Source organism: Megalobrama amblycephala, linkage group LG1 (assembly GCF_018812025.1).
Source record: "Megalobrama amblycephala isolate DHTTF-2021 linkage group LG1, ASM1881202v1, whole genome shotgun sequence".
Taxonomy (NCBI): Eukaryota; Metazoa; Chordata; class Actinopteri; order Cypriniformes; family Xenocyprididae; genus Megalobrama; species Megalobrama amblycephala.
The window spans coordinates 1,867,288-1,893,008 of NC_063044.1; the positions used below are offsets into that span (position 1 = coordinate 1,867,288).

At 38.5% G+C, this 25,721-nt stretch overlaps 1 protein-coding gene across 1 annotated transcript; it reads left to right on the forward strand.

The window, feature by feature from the left end:
• Positions 1 to 1,412: 1,412 nt before the first annotated feature.
• smarca4a (SWI/SNF related, matrix associated, actin dependent regulator of chromatin, subfamily a, member 4a) lies at positions 1,413 to 22,933 on the forward strand. Its single transcript, XM_048158872.1, has 34 exons — positions 1,413 to 1,569; positions 3,982 to 4,265; positions 4,384 to 4,516; positions 5,522 to 5,971; positions 6,535 to 6,633; positions 6,782 to 7,034; positions 7,170 to 7,296; positions 8,683 to 8,856; positions 8,995 to 9,168; positions 9,302 to 9,475; positions 9,584 to 9,634; positions 10,221 to 10,351; positions 10,540 to 10,594; positions 11,753 to 11,862; positions 11,981 to 12,128; positions 12,240 to 12,403; positions 12,782 to 12,848; positions 13,025 to 13,135; positions 13,247 to 13,489; positions 13,625 to 13,738; positions 14,303 to 14,410; positions 14,502 to 14,588; positions 14,692 to 14,738; positions 14,821 to 14,987; positions 15,087 to 15,250; positions 16,131 to 16,358; positions 16,448 to 16,525; positions 16,635 to 16,853; positions 16,937 to 17,199; positions 18,080 to 18,185; positions 18,349 to 18,450; positions 19,837 to 19,975; positions 20,104 to 20,240; positions 22,316 to 22,933. Exons 2-34 carry the CDS (start codon positions 4,047 to 4,049, stop codon positions 22,346 to 22,348), a joined length of 4,875 nt encoding a protein of 1,624 aa, XP_048014829.1. The 5' UTR covers positions 1,413 to 1,569; positions 3,982 to 4,046; the 3' UTR covers positions 22,349 to 22,933.
• Positions 22,934 to 25,721: the final 2,788 nt, after the last annotated feature.

A 25,721-nucleotide genomic window follows, 5' to 3' on the forward strand; every position in this document is an offset into this window, starting at 1 on the left:
TGCGCGAGACATCACTGCCGCTGTCAGAGCGCGATCAGACCTCACTAATCGAGTGCTGAATGCAGTTGGACATAGTGGTGTTTTAGAGGTAAACAATTATATAAATACTGTTTGGTTTATCACACAAACCGATCGTTTCGTGTCTTAGGACATCGATGTTTCGTCACGAGCCGCAGGGTTTAATTTGGATTTGTCTAAGCAAGTTTTATTTACTCTTATAGTAGAAGTTCCCATCCACTCGCATTATTTGACTGACAGACGGCAACGGTTGGAGTTAAAAATCATCATTTGTGTTCTACTGAAGAAACAAAGTCACCTACATCTTGGATGCGCTGGGGGGTAAGCAGATAAACATCAAATTTTCATTTTTGGGTGAACTATCCCTTTAAGCCAGTTATTTCTATCTATTGCTGTAGTGTGTCAATAGGAAATATCCGTTCACATTTCCAAACATTCATTTTGCCAGTAATTGTAATAATCCAGTGAGATTTTTGAATACACAAGGAGTCTGACAACAGCCGGTGCTCCACATGGAGATCAGAGCTCACCATCATCAAATCCGTCTGTGATTACATGAAGAAACAGATGAAACTGAGACAAACCAAATCCAGAAGAACTGTGGCCGTGTCTCCAAGAGATTTTAAGAAACCTGCCTCCAAAGCTACCTGAAAAATGATGCCCAAGTGTACCTGGACAAGAGCTGTTTTAAATGCAAAGGGTGGTCACACAAAATATTGTTTTGATTTAGTTAATAGAAGTTAATTGATAAATAAAATCTATTTATAACAGTATTTTTTAAAAACACAAGTGCCTAAAACTCTTCACAGTGCTGTATCTTTGGAGGCAGGTTTCTTCAAGCATCTTAGAGACACGGCCACAGTTCTCCTAGACTTAGTTTGTCTCAGTTTCATCTGTTTCTTCATGTAATCACAGACGGATTTGATGATGGTGAGCTCTGATCTCCATGTGGAGCACCGGCTGTTGTCAGACTCCTTGTGTATTCAAAAATCTCACTGGATTATTACAATTACTGGCAAAATGAATGTTTGGAAATGTGAACGGATATTTCCTATTGACACACTACAGCTAAAGATATAAATAACTGGCTTAAAACCTTTTTTGGGGGGTGAAAATACTGACGTGCCTAAGACTTTTGCACAGTACTGTATATAGTCAGAATTCTGAGATAAAAAGTCGCAATTACTCTTTTTATTTTTTTTTATTTAGTGGCTTCCATAACAGACTAATGAAAAGCAATGGGAGCGAAAACTAAAAACATATACAGATATAAACGCAGATTTTCAGTAGGTAGGCTAAGCAGTAAACCCATCCCCCATTAAGCCATGCAGTCTACATTCCATCCTCCGTGATGAGGCTCAAACCAAGAGCTTCCGCTCGTTGATGTTAGGGGGCGCTCGCGAGCCGCTGGCTGATGCGCTCAGGCCCTCTAGAGATACAATCAGACCAGATGGGAGGGGGAAGTGAGAAGGAAAAAGGAACTAGCTGTGCTGTCCTTTGTTTCTAGATTTGCCGAAGAGTACGGGGAAGAGACCGGCGCGATTATACACTGTAAGTCACGCTCCAAACACGGCACAATGTTTGCAGGACACATGTCATCACGGCGGACTTTTAAATTGATACATTTTGTAACAGTTGTAGAGCGCGAGCAAGTTGTTCATGTCGCGGGTTTGCTGTGCTCCGATCAGTCCGACATTACAGTGCCAGAGCAGCGGCGGAATGAATGAATAAGTTTTGGGAATGTAACTCGAGCGGGGTACTGGGGTCAAGCGTACGGAAGGCGGGTTGGATCAATCATCTTTAAAAAGATGCTCGCTCTGTGCTCGAGTTGGAAAACTCAAATTATTTCTTCTTTTTTTTTTTTTTTAAAGCACACACAGACAAGGGGAAGCACAGCATGGCCGACTGTAATCACACATACACACAAACCGGTCCTTTGTCTTTCCTTTTCGGTCTTATTTATTATTTTCAAACTATTTTTAAACAACTTTCATAACGTTTAAACTCTGCGCAAACACATAACATCTGGTGAAAACATAAGGGGGATGTTTTAACCGGGTAAAAGTCGTTTTGTTTTATGTCTTTGGTTTTAATGGAGCTCTGTCTTTCTCTTGTTCCTTAGTTGGGTCACGTTTAAAAAAAATCACTCAAATAGTTTTCGCTTTACCACAATTTCCTGTATATTTTAGAAAATCCATGCAGCATTATATCGTTATTCATTATAGTGTTGAAAATAAACATTAGTGAAGTTATTGTTGGCTAATGTTTAGCTTTTCAGTGTTAGCCGGCTGCTAATTCTCGTTAGCCTTTGGGGGGAAAAAACTAAATTTGTCGTTTATTCTTTTATCACTGTTTATTAAAACCGTTTTTGATATAAGTTTGTTTTGCTCCATAATTAATTAGAAGTGTTTGTAAAATTAGGTTATTTTTATACATAAACTCGCGAAAAGCTTGTTAACCGGCATATGTATTTTTAGCTAGTAATTACTTTAATCATTAAAGTAAATTGTTTTGCATTAATTAGACCTCATAATTTACTTTCAGCTGTTTCACAATTGAAATAATATTATGAGAACCGGCAGAAAACGCACTTTGCATTTATTTATTTATAGTTGACACCGGGGCTAGTTGTCACAATTTTGGCTCCAGTGAATATTTCTCAGGGTGGGTTTATTTGTTTCAGTATTTGTAATTTTTCTTGGCTACACAACACTATTGAATATTTCCATTATTATTGCCTATTGGGGAAAAAACAGATATACAGATTGACTTTTTGTGTCAATGCACCCCAATGGTGTAGCATGTTGTCTTAATAAAACCTGACATTCAACATTATTACAGGCTTTTGAGCTTATGTTAAAAAGTATGGGGGAAAACAGTTATGAAAATGATACATTTTATAGCATGGCATTATATAGTTATGTTGTCTGAATGTGTGCTGGTGTATTTTTATGGTGTTCACAGTAATAACAAAATAAATAATAAAATTGGAATATTAGTGTGGATGTTTTATTTTACAAATTAAAATTTCACTGCTAAGCGCTAAAGAAAGACACATCTGTGTAATTTAATATTTATATAACATTTTTAAGTCTCCTATATATTGTTGTAAGCTGTAGTTTATGATCATGTCTGATTTGTTTTAAGACATAATAGTCTTTTTAAAACCTTATAAAGTTTTTTTTTTTTTTTTACATGTTTTAAGGCAAGGTAATTTCTTAAGATGCGTGATTTTTTAAAAATATATAGTCACTTTTGAACAACTTTAAATCTTTTAATGTGTTAAACATATTATTTTACATATTTTAAATTGACACAAATGTTGATATACAATAGGCAAAACGAAATACAATCTGATAAAAAGCCTACTTTAGGGTCTGTGCTAAAATGTGTTAATGTATTCATTGACATACATTAAGGCACAGATTAATTAACCCATTTTCTAGTCTCGTTTTAAGGGCCGTGCTTTTGTAGCTGAATTAATCTGAAGCGCACTATTAATTAATTACATTATATAATAGTTAATATGGTTGCTATATACTTGACAGGTATGAGCTTTTTTCCTCATTATCACTAACAATTTTTATATATATATATATATATATATATATATATATATATAAAATATATATATATATATATATATATATATATATATATATATATATATATATATATATATGTGTGTGTGTGTGCATAAATATTTTATATATATATATTTACACAGTGTATATATATATATATAATATATATATATATATATATTTATATATTTATTTATTTATATATATATTTATATATATATATATATATATATATATATATATATATATATATATATATATATATATATATATATATATATATTTATATGCGCTGTTTTTAAGCTTGTTTTGGCATGTTTCATGTGTTGTTGTTGTTTTTTATCAAGCTGCTGAAATTAATCTTATTTTGCATTTCCAGGCTTTCTGAAAACGGACACAGGACACTGTTTTTCTGCCTCTTACGTCTTCTGGCTCTGCTGAGAGATGTCCACCCCTGACCCACCTATGGGCGGGACCCCTCGGCCGGGCCCTTCCCCAGGCCCTGGGCCATCTCCAGGAGCCATGTTAGGGCCTAGTCCTGGACCCTCACCTGGCTCTGCCCATGGCATGATGGGCCCCAGCCCTGGGCCCCCCTCCTCAGGACACCCACTACCTCCACAGGGCCCCTCAGGTTACCCCCAGGACAACATGCACATGCACAAGGTACTGACAGGTTACATCAATATGCATCTGATTCTTTTGTGGTTTTGTTTCTTGTTTCATTTATGCTGTTTGGTCCATATCATTGAGTTAATCTTTATTTATTTTTATTGTTTTGAAGCCCATGGAAGGCATGCTCGAGAAAGGCATTCCCGAAGATCAACGCTACGGTCAAATGAAGGGTATGGGCATGAGACAGGGTGGGCACAGTGGCATGGGACCCCCACCCAGCCCTATGGACCAACACTCTCAAGGTATCTACAGTATCTTTCGATCTGTGGTTCCATCCATCCATTCTATCTAACTGAATCTGTCTCTATCTATCTATCTATCTATCTATCTATCTATCTATCTATCTATCTATCTATCTATCTATCTATCTATCTATCTATCTATCTATCTATCTATCTATCTATCTATCTATCTATCTATCTATCTATCTGTCTGTCTGTCTCTAATTCTGTTGTTTTTTCTATCTATCTGTCATTCTATTCATCTTTTAACAATCATTGTATCTATGATATATGATGTAATATAATTTACATGTGTGAAATATGAGGGATGCAGATGTTTAGTACACTCTGTGTTAAATGGCAGACAGATGGTGTGCTCACTGCTAAACTGTTTAGACTGGGTATAGAAAAGCCATCCAACCTGTTTGCTCGCATTTCCCTTTGATGTGTGCACTGCTTTCTTCTTCCGCTGGGGCCGCTCACACGCTTGTTTTCCAGAAATGTAAGGTGAATGGGGGTTAACCTTTTGAAACCAAAAGACAGACAGTTGTTGGAAACCACAAAGTCATGACAGAAAAAGAAACAAATATAATAATAATAGGATGTTTACAGACTTAGAAGCAACAGATATGAGTGTTTTGTGTTTCTGCAGCTCTGCAGTATACCTAAATTTTACAATTAATGACTTGTCTTTTTTTTTTTTTTTTGGAGAGTTTGCATTTATATTTTGTATATTTATAATATAATCTAAAGTCTTTGTGTTTGCCTTAAAGCAAATATCACTATTGTAATTGATCATACTTTTCCCTCCAAGTATTAAACTGGTGTGTAACTCATCCTGTACTGTGCAACAGACACAAATGTCACCTCAAATTGTGATTTAAGCACTATAAAGCAACTCGGAACGCATTAGCAATTACATTAGCAATGCATTGAAAAACACCTATGACTCAGCAGTGTTTTTTGCAAGGGCTAATATTTTCTTTGAAAATGTAACAATTTAATGTTCTCTTTAATTTCTTACAGGTTATCCCTCTCCTTTGGGTGGATCTGAACATGCCCCCAGCCCGGTACCTTCTAACGGGCCTCCGTCTGGCCCCATGATGCCTTCTGGTCCTGGTGCCGTCCCCATGGAGGGCGGTGACCTGCAGAACCGGAGCGGAGGTGCTGGTGGTGTTGCAGGTTCGGGACCCAGTGGAGGACCTCCAAATGCAGGTGGGCCTGGTGGTGCTGGCGGACCCACTCCTTTCAACCAAAACCAGCTTCACCAGCTGCGGGCACAGATCATGGCCTATAAGATGCTGGCACGTGGGCAGCCTCTACCTGACCACCTGCAGATGGCCGTGCAGGGAAAGCGGCCCATGCCAGGCATGCAGCAGGGGATGCCCAACATGCCCCCTGCTTCAGGACAAGGAGCAGGACCTCCTGGACCTGGGGGTCCCGGTCCTGGAGGACCCAACTACAATCGACCACCTGGTAAGGCGACATTTCATAAAAAAATTTTACAGCTCTCCGAAAATGCTAAAATAACCACCACCTAAGGTCAGCCCTGATATATTTTTACAATTTAAAATAACTGTTTTCTATTTGGATATATTGTAAAATGTAATTTATTTATTCCTGTGATGTCAAAGCTGAATTTTCAGCATCATTACTCCAGTCTTCAGTGTCACATGATCCCCTAGATTGTTTAAACCAGTATAACAAAAAGTGTTTATAAAAAACATTGCCTACCCTAGCTTTAACATACAAATACTTTACAAATACTTTTTATTTATTTTAATAAAATATTTGAATCTTTTTTTTTTTTTTTTTAAATCAGCTTTCAGTCTTTCAAAATGCAAAAGAAAAACTAATCTAAACAGTCCTGAAATATAAATATAATTTATATTAAAAAAAAATTGCAAAGTAAAATTTAACTTTTTCTTTGGTCTTAAAATGATTTGAACATGTTCTTGACCAGATTTTGGCAGATTCCTACAATGAATCTATTTTAATCTTACTCCAATGCAAATGTTTTAACCGTTTGTGTGTTTCAGGAATGGTCGGTCCAAACATGCCTCCTCCAGGACCCTCTGGTGTTCCTCCAGGCCTGCAGGGACAGCCCACCAATGGACCACCTAAAGCTTGGCCTGAAGGTCAGTAAATTGTCTAAATTATCCACAATCACTACCAATAAGCAGTTAAAATTTAGTCTTGTATTGTATTCGGGAAACCTCAACAGCTATCCGGGTTTTATTAAAGGAATTTCTTAGTCACGTATTTACGATGCGTTTGTAATCTCAGGGCCCATGGTGAACGCTGCCGCCCCTGCAAGTGCCCCACAGAAGCTGATACCTCCTCAGCCCACGGGCCGCCCCTCTCCAGCGCCGCCTTCAGTTCCTCCCGCTGCCTCTCCCGTCATGCCCCCTCAGACCCAGTCTCCAGGACAACCGGCCCAGCCGCCCATGATGCTGCATCAGAAACAGAACCGCATCACACCCATCCAGAAACCTCGGGGTCTGGACCCAGTGGAGATCCTCCAGGAGAGAGAGTACAGGTGAGATGAGAGATCCTGATGCGTTTAGGCAAGAATTGACAAATACTGAGGTTTTACAGTAAAACACACTTGTTATATTCTGTGAACACCTATCTTGTTTCACCAAAATTTAATGATTTTGTTTCCGTCGGTCAGGTTACAAGCTCGTATTGCTCATCGTATTCAGGAACTGGAGAACCTTCCAGGCTCTCTGGCTGGAGACTTGAGGACCAAAGCCAACATCGAGCTCAAGGCACTTAGGCTCCTGAACTTTCAGAGACAGGTATGACTTCCATTATATTATTTAGGGACTTGCCCAAAGCCCAAAGACCTTATTCGGAAAGGCATGGATGATGACTAATGCATTCTACGGAGTCCCTAAATTTCCTTTCGCAATTATATAGTTGGGTAGTTATATTGTATATAATTTGCAGGTATCACGGAGCTGCTATCAATATGCGGGGTGATATGAAATCACTTTTGAATGCGCTTTCGAATTCTCAATCATGCATACTCTGTGTATAGGAAGCGGAGGCACGACTACATATTTTACAAGATAAGATATTTGTCAATGACGCTTAGGATCTGTAGCGCACCAAATCCTCCGCCATCGTCTTGTCAGTCATCTCTCCTTATTCTCGTCATGTGATGAGTGTAATCTGACTCCTGCTGCACTGTCCTGTGACTGCAGCTCATGCTATATGTGGAGCAGATGCTTTAAGTTCATAATTGTAGCGTCTGTTGTCCAACTAAACTAAATGATCTATTGACAGTGAAAGTAATGTAATCAGTGTATGGGCTAGGGCTGGGCGATATATCGCATGCGATTGTCGCGCATTTCGTCAGTAAAGCTGGTTCCCTTGATTGCCGCTAAATCACCATCACCTGCTTTCAAATGGAGCGGCATTTAATAGACAGAGCCGTAGTTCACTGATAAGCTACGCAATATCGTGTTCATATCGCAGATGAATCGCCTTCGGTAATGAACGCGATATTGCGTAGCTTGACAGTGAACTACGGCTCTGTCTATTAAATGCCGCTCCATTTGGAAGCAGGTGATGGCGATTTAGCGGTAATCAGGGAACCGGCTTTACTGACGAAATGCGCGTGACAATCTCATGCGATATATATCGCCCAGCCCTAGTATGGACAAACACTGTGCAACTCAGACTACCGCAGCAAGCCTAAGCATGTCCCTTTAGAGGCTCCGTAGAGTGCATTATTCATTCGTTATTCAGTGTCTTTGCCCGCTTTGGGCATATCCCTGTTGTTGTTGTTGTTATTATTAAATGACTGTTTTTTTATTTATGTATTTATTTATCATTATTCAATTATTTATTTTTATTTATTTTATTTTATATATGTATGATTTCTACCAATATTATTATTTACAATATTGGTATACAAATTATTATTTGTATTTATTTATTTATTTATTTATTTTTACTTATTTTTCTTATAAATTATAAAATGTAACATAACTTTCATTTTTATTAGTTTATACATGATTTTCCAAGAAATATCTCACTAATATTAATCTCAATAATATCTCACTAAAATATCTCAATAATATTAATGCATAATGCTCTGGAAGGTGGTTGTAATTGAGTTCAGCCTAGTCCTGCCATATTTTAGTGGTTTTTGACCCATGTTGTCCATGTCAACACAGCTCCGGCAGGAAGTCGTAGTGTGTATGCGGCGTGATACGGCTCTGGAGACCGCGCTGAATGGCAAGGCCTACAAGCGCAGCAAGAGACAGTCCCTGCGTGAAGCTCGTATCACTGAGAAACTGGAGAAACAGCAGAAGATCGAGCAGGAACGTAAGCGCCGACAGAAACATCAGGTACATTTACAGTTCAGTCATGAGTTTTACAAAAGATATGTACAAAAAATGTTGTAAATGTGTGCTTTGCACCCTAAACCTGATTCACAAATGACAAAAAACATTGTTCGTGACCGAACCGCCTGTTCTCGTTTGTAGGAGTATCTCAACAGCATCCTGCAGCATGCTAAAGACTTCAAGGAATATCATCGCTCCATCACTGCAAAGATGCAAAAGTTGACCAAAGCCGTAGCCACGTACCATGCCAACACTGAGAGAGAGCAGAAGAAGGAGAACGAGCGTATCGAGAAGGAGAGAATGAGAAGGCTGATGGTGAGGAGATGCACACACTTGCCATATTTTTTTTGAAAGACTTGACAACAACTAAACATTAAACACAAAATTGAAGCGCGTTTTCTCTGAACAAATGTCTAAAGAAAGCATGTTCTGTGTGTGTTTCTCCCAGGCTGAAGATGAAGAGGGTTACAGGAAGCTGATTGATCAGAAGAAAGACAAACGTCTGGCTTACTTGCTGCAGCAGACGGACGAGTATGTGGCCAACCTCACCGAGCTCGTCAGAGCTCACAAAGCTGTCCAGGCTCTCAAAGACAAGAAGAAGAAGAAGAAGAAGAAAAAGAAGGTGAGGGGATTTAATGGAATGGAAAGGGTTCCATAATGGAATCTAAATGCTTAGTTGTTTTTTTCAGTAGTGTGTGTGAGATCTTTCTGTATGCTTTTCTCCTCACAGAAGCCAGAGAATGCAGAGGGTGGAGTTCCTGCTCTGGGTCCAGATGGAGAGGTGAGACCTTAAATTTGGCAGATATTTGGCTTTTTGCAATTAGCTTGGTTGATCATTTGTGCAAATGTGTCTCTTGTGGTAATTCATGATTTACTTGATTCAAAATAATTGTTCTTTTTAAGTTTTGTGTAAAATTTATAATGTTTAATTTCAAAAAATTTTGATAAATCAATAACTAATTGCATATATTGTATTGGACATGGTGCAAATGCAGTTTAGAATCACTGTTCGCTGTTATGTATTGTAAACTCAGGACTCTGACTGTCTTCAGGGAATTTTAAGAGTGTGTAAAAGAGTATTGTGATTTATTTTTTATAGCTTTGCTTTACACTTTTTTTTAACAGATAGGTATTGTTTGTGTGGAGTTAAACATGCTTGCAAGTCATAGTAATGCTAAATTTGTGAGTTGTTCTTTTGAATCGGTTGAAAATGAATGATAATTTTTAATGTTTTTGAAAGAAGTCTCTAATGCTTAATCAAGAATACAGTAAAAACAGTAATGATTACAATTTAAGTATGGAAATGTATTGGTTAAAAGCAGTGGTAACCTAATCTTATGCAACTACGTTTTTGTCTTATATTTTAGCCTCTGGATGAGACCAGTCAAATGAGTGACTTACCGGTGAAGGTGATTCACGTGGACAGTGGGAAGATCCTCACTGGCATGGATGCTCCTAAAGCTGGACAACTGGATACTTGGCTGGAGATGAATCCAGGGTGAGTGAGACACACTTTGGGCATCTCATTCTTTCAAAATATGTTCTTGAGTATCTACTAATGAAAAGAGTTGGAGTAGCACAAGCACATCACAACAATTTTGTCCCTAATTTAGTGTGTTTATTATTTCCATATATCTGACTAAAGCAGCAGATTTGTCTGAACGTTGTTTTGTTCATTTTCTGTAGGTACGAGGTTGCCCCGCGGTCAGATAGTGAAGATAGTGGCTCAGAAGAGGAAGAGGTATGGCTGTTCTTCATCTCTCATATCTGTATGTTCGGCATCTTATGAGCAACACATTGTGCTTTCTGCAAGGGCTTTAAATGCACTTGAAGAGAAAACTCTAGTGTGCGTGTTCACAGCCTTGAGCTGTCAGCAAGTAGGCCATCATCAGAATAAGATTAATGGCTAGTTTACTGTGAGATACTGCTGCCATGACCTGACACCGATAACAAATGTTTGTTTTTATACACATTTTAACCTTCTGATACTGGTGTCCATTACAGTAGGCTGAAATTTTAAAAGCCATTTTAACCATTCACTATACATTTTACAACCTCTGTTTAATTTTATTTATGATCACAAATTATATAATTACAAAATTTGAAAAGTCTATTATGTGGTTGTCCAGTATACATTTTTCATAACCTATTCATTTAATGAAATTTTATTTAGAATCACAATATATATATATACAATTTGAAAAATGGTATGTACAGTGTTGTGGGTAATGCATTACAAGTAATGCAAGTTACGTAATCAGATTACTTTTTTAAGTAACTAGTGAAGTAATGCTTTACTTTTACATTTATAACAAAATATCTGAGTTACTGTTTTCCTATTTATTGACTGACAGCTCTCCTTTCCTTATGTTGAGGGAAATTGGGAGAAATGTGTGAGGTTAACTTGATGCTTATTGTAGTTCTAGACCTAAAGTGAGCATTTACTCGTCTCACTTGCCCAAAAACTGATTCAGTAACCCTCGAAATGAATAAAAACAGTAAAGTGCAAACTCAGAATATTACACAAACTTGTAGTAATAAAACATAACACAAGCAATATACTTTATGTATTTAATCTCACTTTATTAACCGTACAGGTGTGAATTTGCATAAAAAAAACTTTTTTATTAAAAATAAACAAGCAAGCCCAGCCCAGGTGAGAAAAAGTAACATAATGCATTACTTTCCATAAAAAGTAACTAAGTAATGCAATTAGTTACTTTAAGGAGTAACACATTTGTTTTAAAAGTAACTTTCCCCAACACCGTGTATGTAAAATTAATAATTACAAAAAACATCTAGTTATATCAGCATCTATGTGTAACTTAATAAATTAGAGTTGAATACATATCTTTACAGTTCATTGTATTAATGTACCATTTTATTTTCTTCTCTAAAGGAGGATGATGATGAGCCTCAGTCCTCTCAGTCCCTAACAGAGGAGAAGAAGATTATTCCAGATCCAGACAGTGAGGATGTGTCTGAGGTGGACGCCCGTCACATCATTGAGTATGTTACTGGCTTAAAGCTGCATACAGATGGGATTATTTCTGACCAATCCCATGGTCCTTTTGTAGTTCTATTCTGTCGTAACGGTGTATATAAATAAGATCCCTCTCTCACGCAGGCATGCCAAGCAGGATGTTGATGATGAATACGGTAACGCAGCATTCGCTCGCGGCCTGCAGTCTTACTACGCCGTGGCTCACGCCGTCACAGAGAAGGTGGACAGACAGTCAAGCCTGCTAGTCAACGGACAGCTCAAACAGTACCAGGTACACACATACAGAGCAAAATAACTGTAAATACAACCACATGTCCTAAGTGAACTGGTGAGATTTGATAAAAGGCATGTGCCAAACTTATTGCATCTGTCCCGTCTACAGATCAAAGGTCTAGAGTGGCTGGTGTCTCTGTATAACAATAACTTGAATGGCATTCTGGCTGATGAAATGGGTTTGGGAAAAACCATCCAGACCATCGCACTCATCACCTACCTCATGGAGTACAAACGCCTCAACGGACCCTTCCTTATTATCGTCCCCCTCTCGTGAGTCACTTTACACACTCTACACCAGGGCTGCATGACAAAAACTGCGGATATTTTGTTTTTCTGCAATTTATATATTCCAAGAATATGCAGAAATGTTCGCTAGATTACTTAAATATCTATATTTGGAAAGAATGAATCTATCTAATAATTTTAAAAAACTACTTTTCTGAAGACTATTTGTGAATCATCCCTCTATGACTGAAATTTGGGGTGTTTACACTTGTAATATACTCTTTGCAAGAACAAATCAAACCTCTTTTTTTAATCTATGGTTAAACCATCTTCTTTTTGTCATTTTTGTATTATTGATCCATTATATTTGGTAACATTTCAACAGAAATAATTACAGTGACCTTTATTTGTCTTCTCTTACAGGACTCTGTCGAACTGGGTGTACGAGTTTGATAAGTGGGCTCCATCTGTGGTGAAAGTTTCTTACAAGGTAGCTATTTGATACATTTTATGTAGTATTTAAATGATGTCAAAAAACAATTTTGGCAAATTCAACTGGTTTTCCAAAAATTAATGCAAAGGGATACAAAATAAAATAGTCACTGAAGCAAGTAACTGGAGGAGCATGGAGAATATTACAGGGTTAATTGCTTGTTTTCTTCTCAGGGCTCTCCTGCTGCCCGCCGCGCGTTCGTTCCCATTTTGCGCAGCGGCAAGTTCAACGTGCTGGTCACCACTTATGAGTACATCATCAAAGACAAGCAAGTGCTGGCCAAGGTACAGATCTGCTGGGTGTCAAGTTATTATTGTCACTCGTTTACATCCTTTTTTTTGTAAAGCTTTTTGACTTAACTTGTTCAGTTAGTAATGATTCTGTGTCTCTCTTAGCTCCGCTGGAAGTACATGATAGTGGACGAAGGTCACCGTATGAAGAACCACCACTGTAAACTCACTCAGGTGTTGAACACACACTACCTGGCGCCCCGGCGTCTGCTGCTCACCGGCACGCCGCTGCAGAACAAGCTGCCTGAGCTGTGGGCACTGCTCAACTTCCTGCTGCCCACCATCTTCAAGAGCTGCAGCACGTTCGAGCAGTGGTTCAACGCTCCGTTCGCCATGACTGGAGAGAAGGTAACCTGATTTAAAATCAAGACACGAGAAGTTTTAGGAGGTGTACACGCACATTTGGACAGGATACAACAAATTGAAATTGTTTTTGTGTGATCTCGCTCTTTAAACTTACTTGTACAATGTTATGATTTAAAGGTGGACCTGAATGAAGAAGAGACCATTCTGATCATCCGTCGTCTGCACAAAGTGCTTCGCCCCTTCCTGCTGAGGAGACTCAAGAAGGAAGTGGAGGCCCAACTGCCGGAGAAGGTTTGTTTTTGTTTGTACATGCAAACTATTCAGATAAAACAATTTATATTTTTCACTCTTTTGACTATTGAATATGCATCTCTCAATTTGTGTTTGTCCTGAAATTCCTTTTCCCTTTTCCTCCCCCCTCCCAAGTTTCAACAGAAAATTGTTTAATGCAAGAAATCATCGAAATTTATAATATTCCAGGCATATTTTCCATGTTTTATTTACTAAATAAGCAGACTATTTACCTATTTCTTTTGTTTATATGCACCAATATGACAATGCTTAGTAATAGACAGCAATATTTATCTACATACACTTCTGTTCAAAAGTTGGATCAAAAATACAGTTCATCCTTGCTGAATAAAAGTATTAATTTCTTTACAAAATAAGAAACTTTCTGACCCTAAGCTTTTAAACGGTAGTGTGTATTTTTAGTAAAACATTTTAATACACATGAAATGCCACAGAGAGACTTCAAATCACTGAATCAGTTATGAACATGAGCATGTTTGGTACTGAAGCTTTTATTTTTACGTTGAAATGTGATTTTGTCCATCTCTGTTTCCTTGCGTTCAGGTGGAATATGTGATCAAGTGCGACATGTCAGCTCTACAGAGAGTGCTGTACAGACACATGCAGGCTAAAGGAGTGCTTCTCACTGATGGCTCTGAGAAAGACAAGAAGGTGAGAAGACGTGATTCACAGAGAGAATGTGTGAGGAACGTTCAGTGTGTTTCTGAATGAGTCTAATATCCATCTTCCTGTTTTATAACAGGGTAAAGGAGGCACCAAGACTCTGATGAACACTATTATGCAGTTGAGGAAGATTTGTAATCACCCTTACATGTTCCAGCACATTGAGGTGATCATTTGTTTCATATATTCCGCATATGAGGTCATATTTATCCCTGTATGTGTATCTTCTGGATTTGTGGCACCTTGTTTGACCTATATCTATTCTGCAGGAATCTTTCTCTGAGCACTTGGGCTTCACTGGAGGCATTGTTCAGGGGTACGTAGAACAAAAAGTTTGCATTCATAACTTTGCATTCTCATTGGTTTTCTCTGTGACGTACTATATTCTGTATCTTTAGACCTGATTTGTACCGTGCCTCTGGTAAGTTTGAGCTGCTGGACCGTATCCTGCCGAAGCTCCGCGCCACCAACCACAAAGTGCTGCTCTTCTGTCAGATGACCTCGCTCATGACCATCATGGAGGACTACTTTGCTTACCGCAACTTCAAATACCTGCGCTTGGACGGTGAGTCGGCTTCAACCAGATTCTGAAAGGTCTTTGATTTAATAGCTCATTAAAGACTATCAGTCTAATCGTGCTGGCATCTTTCTTTTGTCCTTGTAGGAACCACTAAGGCTGAGGATCGTGGCATGCTGCTGAAGAACTTTAATGATCCATCCTTTCAATACTTCATCTTCCTGTTGAGCACCAGAGCAGGAGGTCTGGGGCTGAACCTGCAGTCTGCTGACACTGTTATCATCTTTGACAGCGACTGGAACCCTCACCAGGTACAATACTGTCACTTAAAATATTTAGTTATATTTAAGAAGAGGGGAAGATCTTGAAGTCCACTGACAAAAAAGTGATTGAAGTGTTCACAAATCCCACTCCGTTGTATTAGATCTTACATAATGTATGGTAGGGCTGCCAGATTATGGCAAAAATCATAATCACAGTTATTTTGGTCAATACTGAAATCATGATTTTATTTTATTTTTTAAACATGATTATTGATGGGTGAAATGCAGGGGTGCACATAACTTTTTTTGGTCTTGTTCTCAAGGGTGCACCTGGAGATGTTGCTTGGTACTCACACTTTATGCGACACGTTTTCAAATTTATTTGATATAATATATTTTTTTTGAATTGGAATTCTCCCACAATATTTGATGTCTCTTAGACTTGTGCCAATATTCGGTAATGCGATATATCACGATAATGAATATGCACAATATTATTGTGGGCACTTCAAAATACAATAAATAATAATTTATTACAAATTTTTATAATGCATTTAAGAATACTTTCCCCATCAACCATATAAAATGCACAACACTGCTGTATTCTGCATTTACTTATTGTGAAATGTTACCTTTTGTTCTTTATAGCCTAATTCTTTTGCACTTTAATCTGTTTGAAAATATTACTTTATTTTTTTGAGTATTGTATTATTGTATTTAAATATTCAGAGTTCTTTTTGTTATAAGAAAGAGTTCTTAAACCTGTTTTACTATGACACTTTTTTTTTTTTTTTTTTTTGCAACTTTAATATTGTGATAATACCATATACCGTGTTAAAAGCTTCAGCCATTAATCGCAACATGAAAATTTGATATTGTCACATGCCTAATGTCTCTTAACGCCTTTCTTATTTACTTGTAATAATAGGATCTGCAGGCCCAGGATCGTGCCCATCGTATCGGGCAGCAGAACGAGGTGCGTGTGCTGCGTCTGTGTACTGTGAACAGCGTGGAGGAGAAGATCCTGGCCGCTGCCAAATACAAACTGAACGTGGACCAAAAGGTCATCCAGGCTGGTATGTTCGACCAGAAATCCTCCAGTCATGAGCGCAAAGCTTTCCTGCAGGCCATCCTGGAGCACGAAGAGCAGGATGAGGTACAGACACTCATTTATGATAGACAATTTCAGACTCAGTTTTCTGTAGTTAATGTTTATGCTCTCATTTGTTTTCTCTCATTTCTCAGGAGGAAGATGAAGTACCCGATGACGAGACCGTTAATCAGATGATCGCTAGAAGCGAGGAAGAGTTTGATCACTTCATGGTCAGGAGTGCTCCTTGTTTTCATTTCACTTCCGTTAACTTGACACTCTTTGTTTTGTTCGACTTTGTTATTCCAATTCTTCCTGATTTTCCTTTTCTTTTTCGTCCAGCGCATGGATCTCGACCGCCGTCGTGAAGAAGCTCGTAACCCGAAGCGCAGACCCCGGCTGATGGAGGAGGATGAGCTGCCCACCTGGATCATGAAGGACGACGCGGAGGTGGAGAGACTCACCTGTGAAGAAGAAGAGGAGAAGATGTTCGGCCGCGGCTCCCGTCAGAGGAAGGAGGTGGACTACAGTGACTCCCTCACGGAGAAACAGTGGCTGAAGGTGAATGAGGAATCACAACTGCATTGTATTGATTCTTTTGTTATAAAATGGCAAGTGTATTGACCTATTTTACTGCTGCTCAGGCCATCGAGGAAGGCACCCTTGATGAGATTGAGGAGGATGTGCGCCACAAGAAAACAACCCGGAAGAGGAAGCGCGACCGTGACCTCGACCTTCCAGGCCCGGCCACGCCCAGCTCCAGTGGGCGGAGCAGAGATAAAGATGACGACAGTAAGAAACAGAAGAAGCGTGGCCGTCCTCCTGCTGAAAAACTTTCTCCCAACCCTCCCACGCTCACCAAGAAGATGAAGAAGGTTGTGGATGCTGTAATCAAATACAAGGATGGGTACGTCTCTTCGGCCATGTTCCTGTCCCTTTTGTTAATTTTTCTCAGAATCATGAACATGCATGCAAAGTGTCGACACACTGAGTTGTAGAATGTGTGTACAAAATTTCTGTTACGATTGAAGTTTGTGGGTCAATTTGACCCATGTTTTTCATGGTTAAAGGCAGCTGCACAGAATTAAAAAAGTAGAGTGTTGTTACCATGCCATTTTACGCCAGACTGCTTCACAAACGAGGGTCAATTCTTCAACGCTGGATTTGCACAAAAGATTAACATGTCGGCACATGCTATTTGTGGAGTTGATTCAACTCATCGACAACTACATAAATTTAGCCATTCTAAAAGTTGTAACTTCTTCCTGAGTCTCCATCAGTGTCCGACTCCGGTTTGAACAATGTAAGGATGAACACCGTTAGTGAAAATCGTCTTTTGGCTGTGCGAGCTGTTAAAGCTCCGCCCTCCTCTAGAAAATGAGCCGGGAGCAGCAGCTCATTTGCATTTAAAGGGACACACAAAAATGGCGTGTTTTTGCTCACACCCAAATAGGGGCAAATTTGACAAGCTATAATAAATGATCTGTGGGGTATTTTGAGCTGAAACTTGAGATGCATTCTGGGGACACCAGAGACTTATTACATCTTGTGAAAAGGGGCGTAATTGGTCCCCTTTAACAATGTGTTTTGTTATTTTATAGTTAAACAAGATTAAAAAACAGATTTTTAACTGAAAACAAGGGCTAGAAAAAAACGTCTTACCAAAAAGGATTCCAGACCAGATAAACACAGTGTTTCCATGCTTATAGGGATATTTTATGCTTTAATTGATGACGATAAGATAAACATTTAGGAGTCAATTTTTTTTTCACTGTATCTCTCAACAGCAATGGGAGGCAACTGAGTGAGGTGTTTATTCAGCTGCCATCTCGTAAAGAGCTGCCAGAATATTACGAACTCATTCGCAAACCTGTGGATTTCAGGAAGATCAAGGTTTGTCAACTATTAATTTTTATTTTAATTGATTTAATTTTTTTACACTTATGAATGTTTTGGCTGGTTCACAAACACCAATTGAAATGCATTAGCTAAATTCATAATAATATATTGGTAAATAAAGTTTCATGTGTTGAATCCTGGTCTCTGTTCTGTACAGGAGCGCATCAGGAGCCACAAGTACCGAAGTCTGAATGACCTGGAGAAAGATGTCATGCTGCTTTGTCAGAACGCTCAGACCTTCAACCTCGAGGGATCACTGGTAATATTCATCATCCTCTTTAACACTGAGTGTTATTAAATGAATTACACTAATCAAAAGCACTAATGGACCATCTTGTTCTCAAATTTGCAGGGTATTTTGTTTAATGTTTAAAGTTATTTTTAGGACCATTAAGAGTTTTTTGCATTGGGACATTACAACCCTTCATGTTCATTTTCTCCATTCACTTCATGCAAAATATATCGAAGATGTTTTATCATTAATATACTATTAATGTTTTAATTAGTTTTTTTTTTTTTTTTTTTTTTTTGCGTGTTTGTAATTAGGGTTTCATGCGCATAACACTGAAAACTTATTGTAATTCTTAAAAATTTCCAAGGATCAGCATTCTCCCATAAAAGTGATCGGGCAGACTAAACCATAAGTCGTAGAGACTTAAAACTTTGAGGGCTGGTGGTACTCATACCACCTACAACGTCAACAAGGCCCGCCCCGATCGACAAGGCTCGCCCCGACAGGCGCTACAGCGGTGAAAAAGTACAAAATCGTTGATAACTCCTGTTAGCAGTAGGCTCAAGTGTCTTATATCATTGGAATCCTCGGCTCAAGACAGACAAAATACATGACAATCGTCCCCCAGTTATATTTTCGGGTATTTTGGATTTTTAGAAAAAACAACAAAAAAAACTACTTTTGCGAACTAGTCCTAGGTTTTTGGCCCAATCTATACAAAACTAGTGCAGCAAGATTCTCTGGAGTCAATAATTGTCAATAATTAAGTGGACACTTTGATTCATGGTCCCTAAGGGGCCGCCAAAACGTTCCAAGTGGGCAGAGCCACTTTTACTAAAATGGCTATAACTCATGAACAGAATGAGATATTTTCACCAAACTCAGTACGCATATGTAAGAGCTCATTCTGTGGTTGCATGAAAAAGGACTTGGTAACTGGCCACTTGGTGGCCCTAAAACTTGGAAAAAAAATTAAAAATGGCTATAACCAGGCAAAGTCTGATTGACTTGAAAATTGTCATGTGAAAACTCAAAACTTCACAATATTAGGTGAGCATATGCGACACATGATTCTAAACAAGCATGCAAACTTTTATGGAGATCGGACCATAGGTGGCATTATAACTGTTAAAAATGCTTTAAAAACCATGTATTTCCTATGGTAAATTGCCTATATTGGCTGTAAATGGTCTTTTCCATCTATGTTGTGGTTACATGCTTGCTAAACAAAACATATCATTTTACGCAGCTTTAAAGCACTTGAACCACGTTAATTGCTGCTTGAGGCTATTTTTTTTTTTTTAAATTAATTTTAAGGTAAATTAATAAACTATAGACAATTCAGTTAACGTTGTAACTTGGTGTCGTAATTTATTTAGCTGTATCAGATAAGATTATGATCTTATATTTCAGATCTATGAGGACTCTATCGTGCTGCAGTCTGTGTTCACCAGTGTGCGGCAGAAGATCGAGAAAGAGAAGGAGGAAGAGAGCGAGGGAGAAGAGAGCGAAGAGGAAGAAGACGAGGCAGATGAAGGATCGGAGTCTGAATGTAAGTATTGATGATGATGATGATACTGCCATTGTGATAATTTTTTGTGAAATTCAACTATTATCAGAGTATTACGCATGTACAATTCAAAAGTCCATGATTAACATGCATACGTGTATGTGTTTTAGCTCGCTCAGTGAAGGTGAAGATAAAGCTGAGTCGAAAGGACAAGGTGGAGAGAGGGAAGGGAAGACGCCGGACTGGACGCAGCTCGCGCCCTAAACCTGTTGTTAGTGACGATGACAGTGAGGAGGACCAGGAGGAGGTACTCATGAATAATGAATATTGAACTTAAAGGCTGAGTTCATCAAATGAAAATTCTCTCATCTTTTTCTCACCCTCATGCCATCCCCGATGTGTATGACATTGTCTACAGATAAACAAAGTTTTTAGGAAAATAATCCACGTGTGTGATTCTAAATTATGTAAGTTAATAAGTGCTGTTCATTTGACACTTGAAAAAAACAGCAATTGTGACTTTAATCTTGCGGTCTAGGGTCATATGAGCATTCTTGAGAGGGATGTTGTGACATAAGTCCATTGTGAAGCTTGTGCGAGAAATAATGCACAAGTGTAGTGTTTTTTTCTTTTTTTTCCCAAGCACCAAATGACCAACACCGAATCACTAGCATTATATGGACTCTCAGAAGGGCTTTTCCCACTTGAAATAGTTAAAGTAGCTCACCCAAAAATGTAAATTATCCCACGATTTACTCACGCTCAATCCATCCTTGGTGTATATGACTATCTTCTCTGATGAACACAATCAGAGTTATATTAAAAAAATGTCCTGGCTCTTCCAAGCTTTATAATGGTAATGAATCACAATGCGCACAATTTTTATCTATCATAAAAGTAATCCCTACGGCCCCAGGGGTTAATAAAGGCCTTCTGAAGTAAAGCAATGGGTTTTTGCAAGAAAAATATCCATATTCACAAACAAACATTGCAAGTCGACTTACGGAGGAAGCGTAACCTCTGGCGCACGACATGATGTATTGATGAATGTGGAACCACAGAGGATAGAGCAAAACAAAACATTGGTCATTAATTACAAGTCTAAAACGTGAACTTTTAAAGCTGCTGTCCGTGATTTTTGGCCCTCTAGCGTTTAATAAACAGAACTGCACGCGTCTTGCGGAGGAACATTCTAGCCGGAGCTACTTTTCTCCGTGTAAGTCTATGGCGAGTCACGCAGTTACTGTGATACTCTGCGGCGGGTCCTACCAGTCCGGTCTGAAATAGTCCGAATATAAACACATATTATAAGTGTACCATAATGATTCAGGATAAGACAGAAACACGGTATGGATGTTTTGAAAACATGTTGTATATTCTCATTATATAATTTTTGTAAATGTTTAACACAAAGTTGCGGACTGCAGCTTTAAATAGAAATGTCAGAGGATTTCGATATAAGAGTAGAGAAGCTTGAGTTGTTGCACAGCCCTATTCGTTTAAACCGTGAGAGGAGTACTCTCACCTGCTCCTACGTCATACGTCATGTCAGAGGTTACGCTTCCACCATAAGTCGACTTGCGTACGAATGTTTGTCGGAAGCTGGTTATTATAGTTTTTTAAATATGGATATTTTTCTAACAAAACTGCATTGCTTTGCTTCAGAAGGCCTTTATTAAGCTGCTTTAAGCGTCAGCTGCTAGTGTGCCTCTTGAGGCCCGGGGACTAAGGTTTACTCGCACAGCTTTTACTAGCAGGCCTCCGTTACGCTCATCTTCCTAAACCTCACTACCATCCGGGTCACGGCACCAATGTGACTCGTCCTACTCGTACCACTTCGAGTGGGATTCAAACCAGTGTCGCCGGCATGGGTGTCAGGCACGCTAACAGGGATGCTAAAGATTGCAGCCTCTAGCGTCAGTCGCTGGTGCACCTCTTGAAGCAAGGGGAGTGAGGTTTACATGCACAGCTTTTTCTAGCTGGCCCTCGTTAGACTAAGCGTTAAGCTGAAACATTTTAACACCGCATTGTTTTGCCCTGTACAATTTTGGCACTGTAATGTGGGGTTAACACAGCAAAAGCGGTGGCAACACTGCTCTGGAGCAGAGTTTCATAACCCGGGGTTAAAAGTGGTGCTTAGAACAATGATAACCCAGGGTTAATCGCAGTGTGAAAAGCCCTAGAGATTTTCCTATAAGTCGTTGTTTATCTGAAAAAAGAAAGGCATATATATTGGGGATGGAGTCAGGGTGAGAAAAAGATGAGAATTGTAATTATTTTGGTGAAAATGTAAATTTTTTTGGAAAAGTACAGATATTAAGATATTTACCCTCCATGTTGTTGCTCACTTATGCTAATTGTTTTTCAAATGTTTTTGTACAGGAGCATTCGGTTAGTGGCAGCGAGGAAGATTAAACCTCCTTCAGGACCAATTTACGTCTCTCTCTCACTTCAGCTACAGATTTGACAGATGCCCGCTCCTGAAGGGCCTAGTTTTACCCTTTTTAGAAAGAGGACACAGATTAAATGAGAAAATGACACTATAAAATGCAGAAAAAGAAAGCCCTTCCATTTGCATATTTAAGCAGACGATATCAATTTGTGTATAGCAAGACAGTTTATGTATTGAGCTTTTGTTTCTTTCCATATTTGTTTTTTGATTTTTCACAAGGATGTGACATAAGATGGACAGACATCTGACAGACTGACTCAGTGGACCAGTAAGAGTGGATCATGTTTCAACGTCCTCTTGTTTTTAGCCGTGTGAACGTCACCCCTTCATCCCCCCCTGACCCCAGAATGCATGTTGTTTGTGGAAAACGCAGCCAGTTAGTTCTCTTTCCGTTTTTTTCTTGATGTCTCTGTTTAAATTAAGATTGCAAACAGGATTAAGGTACTTCCTCCTTGTCAGGAGAAATGGGGGAGAATAGGGTGTAGGATTCTGTACTGTGTCAGTGTCACTGGATTTCCAAAATGCACAATAAAAGCATCTCAGAAATACTCAGTGCTTCACAGTTGATTTGCACACAAGTCAAGACTTCAAAACTGGTGAACTGCATATAGTTGTGAGTAGAGATGGATCATTTCATAGTTTTCATGTGACGTCACACCCTTGACGTCACACTCTCAATGTTTTATTTCTGCTTGTAGACACAATCACTAAATTCTTCATCACTATTCAAGGTGAGCAGTACTACAAATACTGTGCATAGTCAAAAATTAGGGTAAAATGAAGATGTTTTCTTGGTGATATACAGGCAGCCAGTGCTCTTGAGGATTTCAAGAATTTGCACAATTTGTCCTTTTGTTGGTTTAGCAAATAGCACTGTGTTGCTTCATGATGTTTTTGACCCCACTGTGGCCGCAACAGTTTTTCAGTAGATGATTGTTACCATGAAGAACTGCTGTTTGTTGTCCACTTAGTCATAAAAGATCATAGTGCATTTCTCAAGAAAAGCAAATACTGAACTGTTGGTTCAGTGACATTTGTAAATATCCCAATATTGCTTAACTTTGGAAGTCTGGGAATGGCAAACAAGCTTATTTTATTGGATTTATTATTATTTGGGGCAGACATGGCCTAATGGTTAGAGAGTCGGACTTGTAACCCGAAGTTCACGGGTTTCAGTCTCAGTCCCGGCAGGAAATATAGGTGGGGGGAGTGAATGAACAGTGCTCTCTTTCACTCTCATTACCCACAACTGAGGTGCCCTTGAGCAAGACACCTATCCCCCAATCACTCCCTGGGCGCTATTGCAAAAATGGCTGCCCACTGCTCCGGCTATGTGTTCAGAGAGAGGTTTGTTCCAAAAGATTTACATATAATTTAATGTCATTTATAAAATGTGAAAAATTTGGTTTAACTTGAGCCCACTTCTTATGTATATGGTATTCTTATGTATGGTATCTTCCTAATAAAATAAACAAATGTGTAATATGTAGTTCTTTACATTTCAAATTTTCATTCTCTGTATAAAAAAAGTACATAAAATATACACATTTCTATCGTACACTCCAGTTTTCTATTAATATAGAATTCTAAATCTTTCCAAAATAATCTTGCATAAATAGTGGAAAAAACATGCAAAATGGTTTATTTTCCTTGTCCACAAAATTCACAGGTATAGGAAATATTGAGCTTAAATCTTTCCAAAACATGCTTAGCAGGATAAATTCTATTAAGTATTTTGTAAGACACTTTCTTAATTTTGTTATTGATACAGAACTTATATGACAGTTTCCATGCTTTAACCCAAGAGATATTACCAAACAAAGACCAAAAAAATGTTGCAGCAGGAAAGGATACAGCACACAGAGCATTTCTTATAACCTTGCATTAAAGGGTTAGTTCACCCAAAAATGAAAATTCTGTCATTTTTTACTCACCCTCATGCCGTTTCACACGCGTAAGACCTTCATTAATGTTCGGAACACAAATTAAAATATTTTGTTGAAATCCGATGGCTCTGTGAGGACTCCATAGGGAGCAATGACATTTCCTCTCTCAAGATCCATTAATGTACTAAAAACATATTTAAATCAGTTCATGTGAGTACAGTGGTTCAATAATAATATAATAAAGTGACGAGAATATTTTTGGAGAGCCAAAAAAACAAAATATTGACTTATTTAGTGATGGCCTATTTCAAAACACTGCTTCATGAAGCATCGGAGCACAATGAATCAGTGTGTCGAATCATGATTCAGATCGCGTGTCAAACTGCCAACGGCTGAAATCACGTGACTTTGGCGCTCCGAACAGCAGATTCGACACTCTGATTCATTTATGCTCCGAATCCTGAAGCAGTGTTTTGAAATCGGCCATCACTAAATAAGTCATTATTTTGTTGTTTTTTTTGGCTTACCAAAAATATTCTCGTCGCTTTATAATATTAATATTGAACCACTGTACTCACATGAACTGATTTAAATATGTTTTTAGTACCTTTATGGATCTTGAGAGAGGAAATGTCATTGCTCCCTATGAAGGCCTCACGGAGCCATCGGATTTCAATTGAAATATCTTAATTTGTGTTCTGAAGATGAACGAAGGTCTTATGGGTGTGGAACGGCATGAGGGTAAGTAATGACATCATTTTCATTTTTGGGTGAACTAACCCTTTAACCACCAGCTTTGTGTTTTGTTTCTTTCGATAAGAAACAAAGTGTCATCTTTCAAATTCTGTCAATCATGAAATACATACAGTTGTGCTCAAAATGATTCACACCCTTTGTAAATATGACTAAAGGAGGCTGCGAAAATAAATCTGCATTGTTAATCCTTTTGATCTTTTATTTAAAAAATTTACAAAAATCCAACCGTATATTGGAGAATAAGTATTTTAAATGGGGGAAAAATCTCATTATGAAATAAATGTTTTTCTCTAAGACACATTGCCCACAATTAATCGTACCCTTTTATTCAATACTTTTTGCAACCTCTTTTTGCCAAGATAACAGCTCTTGACTCTTCTTCTATAATGCCTGATGAGTTTGGAGAACACCTGACAATAGATCAGAGACCATTCCTTCATACAGAATCTCTCCAGATCCTTCAGATTCCAGCTCCATGCTGGTGGTGCTTCTCTTCAGTTCACTACACTCATTTTCTTTAGGGTGTCAGGTCAGGGGACTGGGACGGCCATAGAAGAAGCTTGGTTTTGTGTTCAGTGACACATTTTTGTGTTGATTTTGATGTTTGTTTTTGTGTCATTGCCCTGATGGAAGATCCAACCACAGCCCATTATAAGAGTTCTAGCAGGGACAGTCAGGTTTTGATATTTTATCT

Bases quoted from the DNA above. Each gene is read 5' to 3' on its own strand.
- smarca4a (XM_048158872.1), top strand. From the start codon at position 4,047: ATGTCCACCCCTGACCCACCTATGGGCGGGACCCCTCGGCCGGGCCCT. The intron at 14,739-14,820 runs GTACGTAGAACA...CTGTATCTTTAG, and splicing joins ACTGGAGGCATTGTTCAGGG to ACCTGATTTGTACCGTGCCT. The intron at 18,451-19,836 runs GTAATATTCATC...CTTATATTTCAG, and splicing joins TCAACCTCGAGGGATCACTG to ATCTATGAGGACTCTATCGT.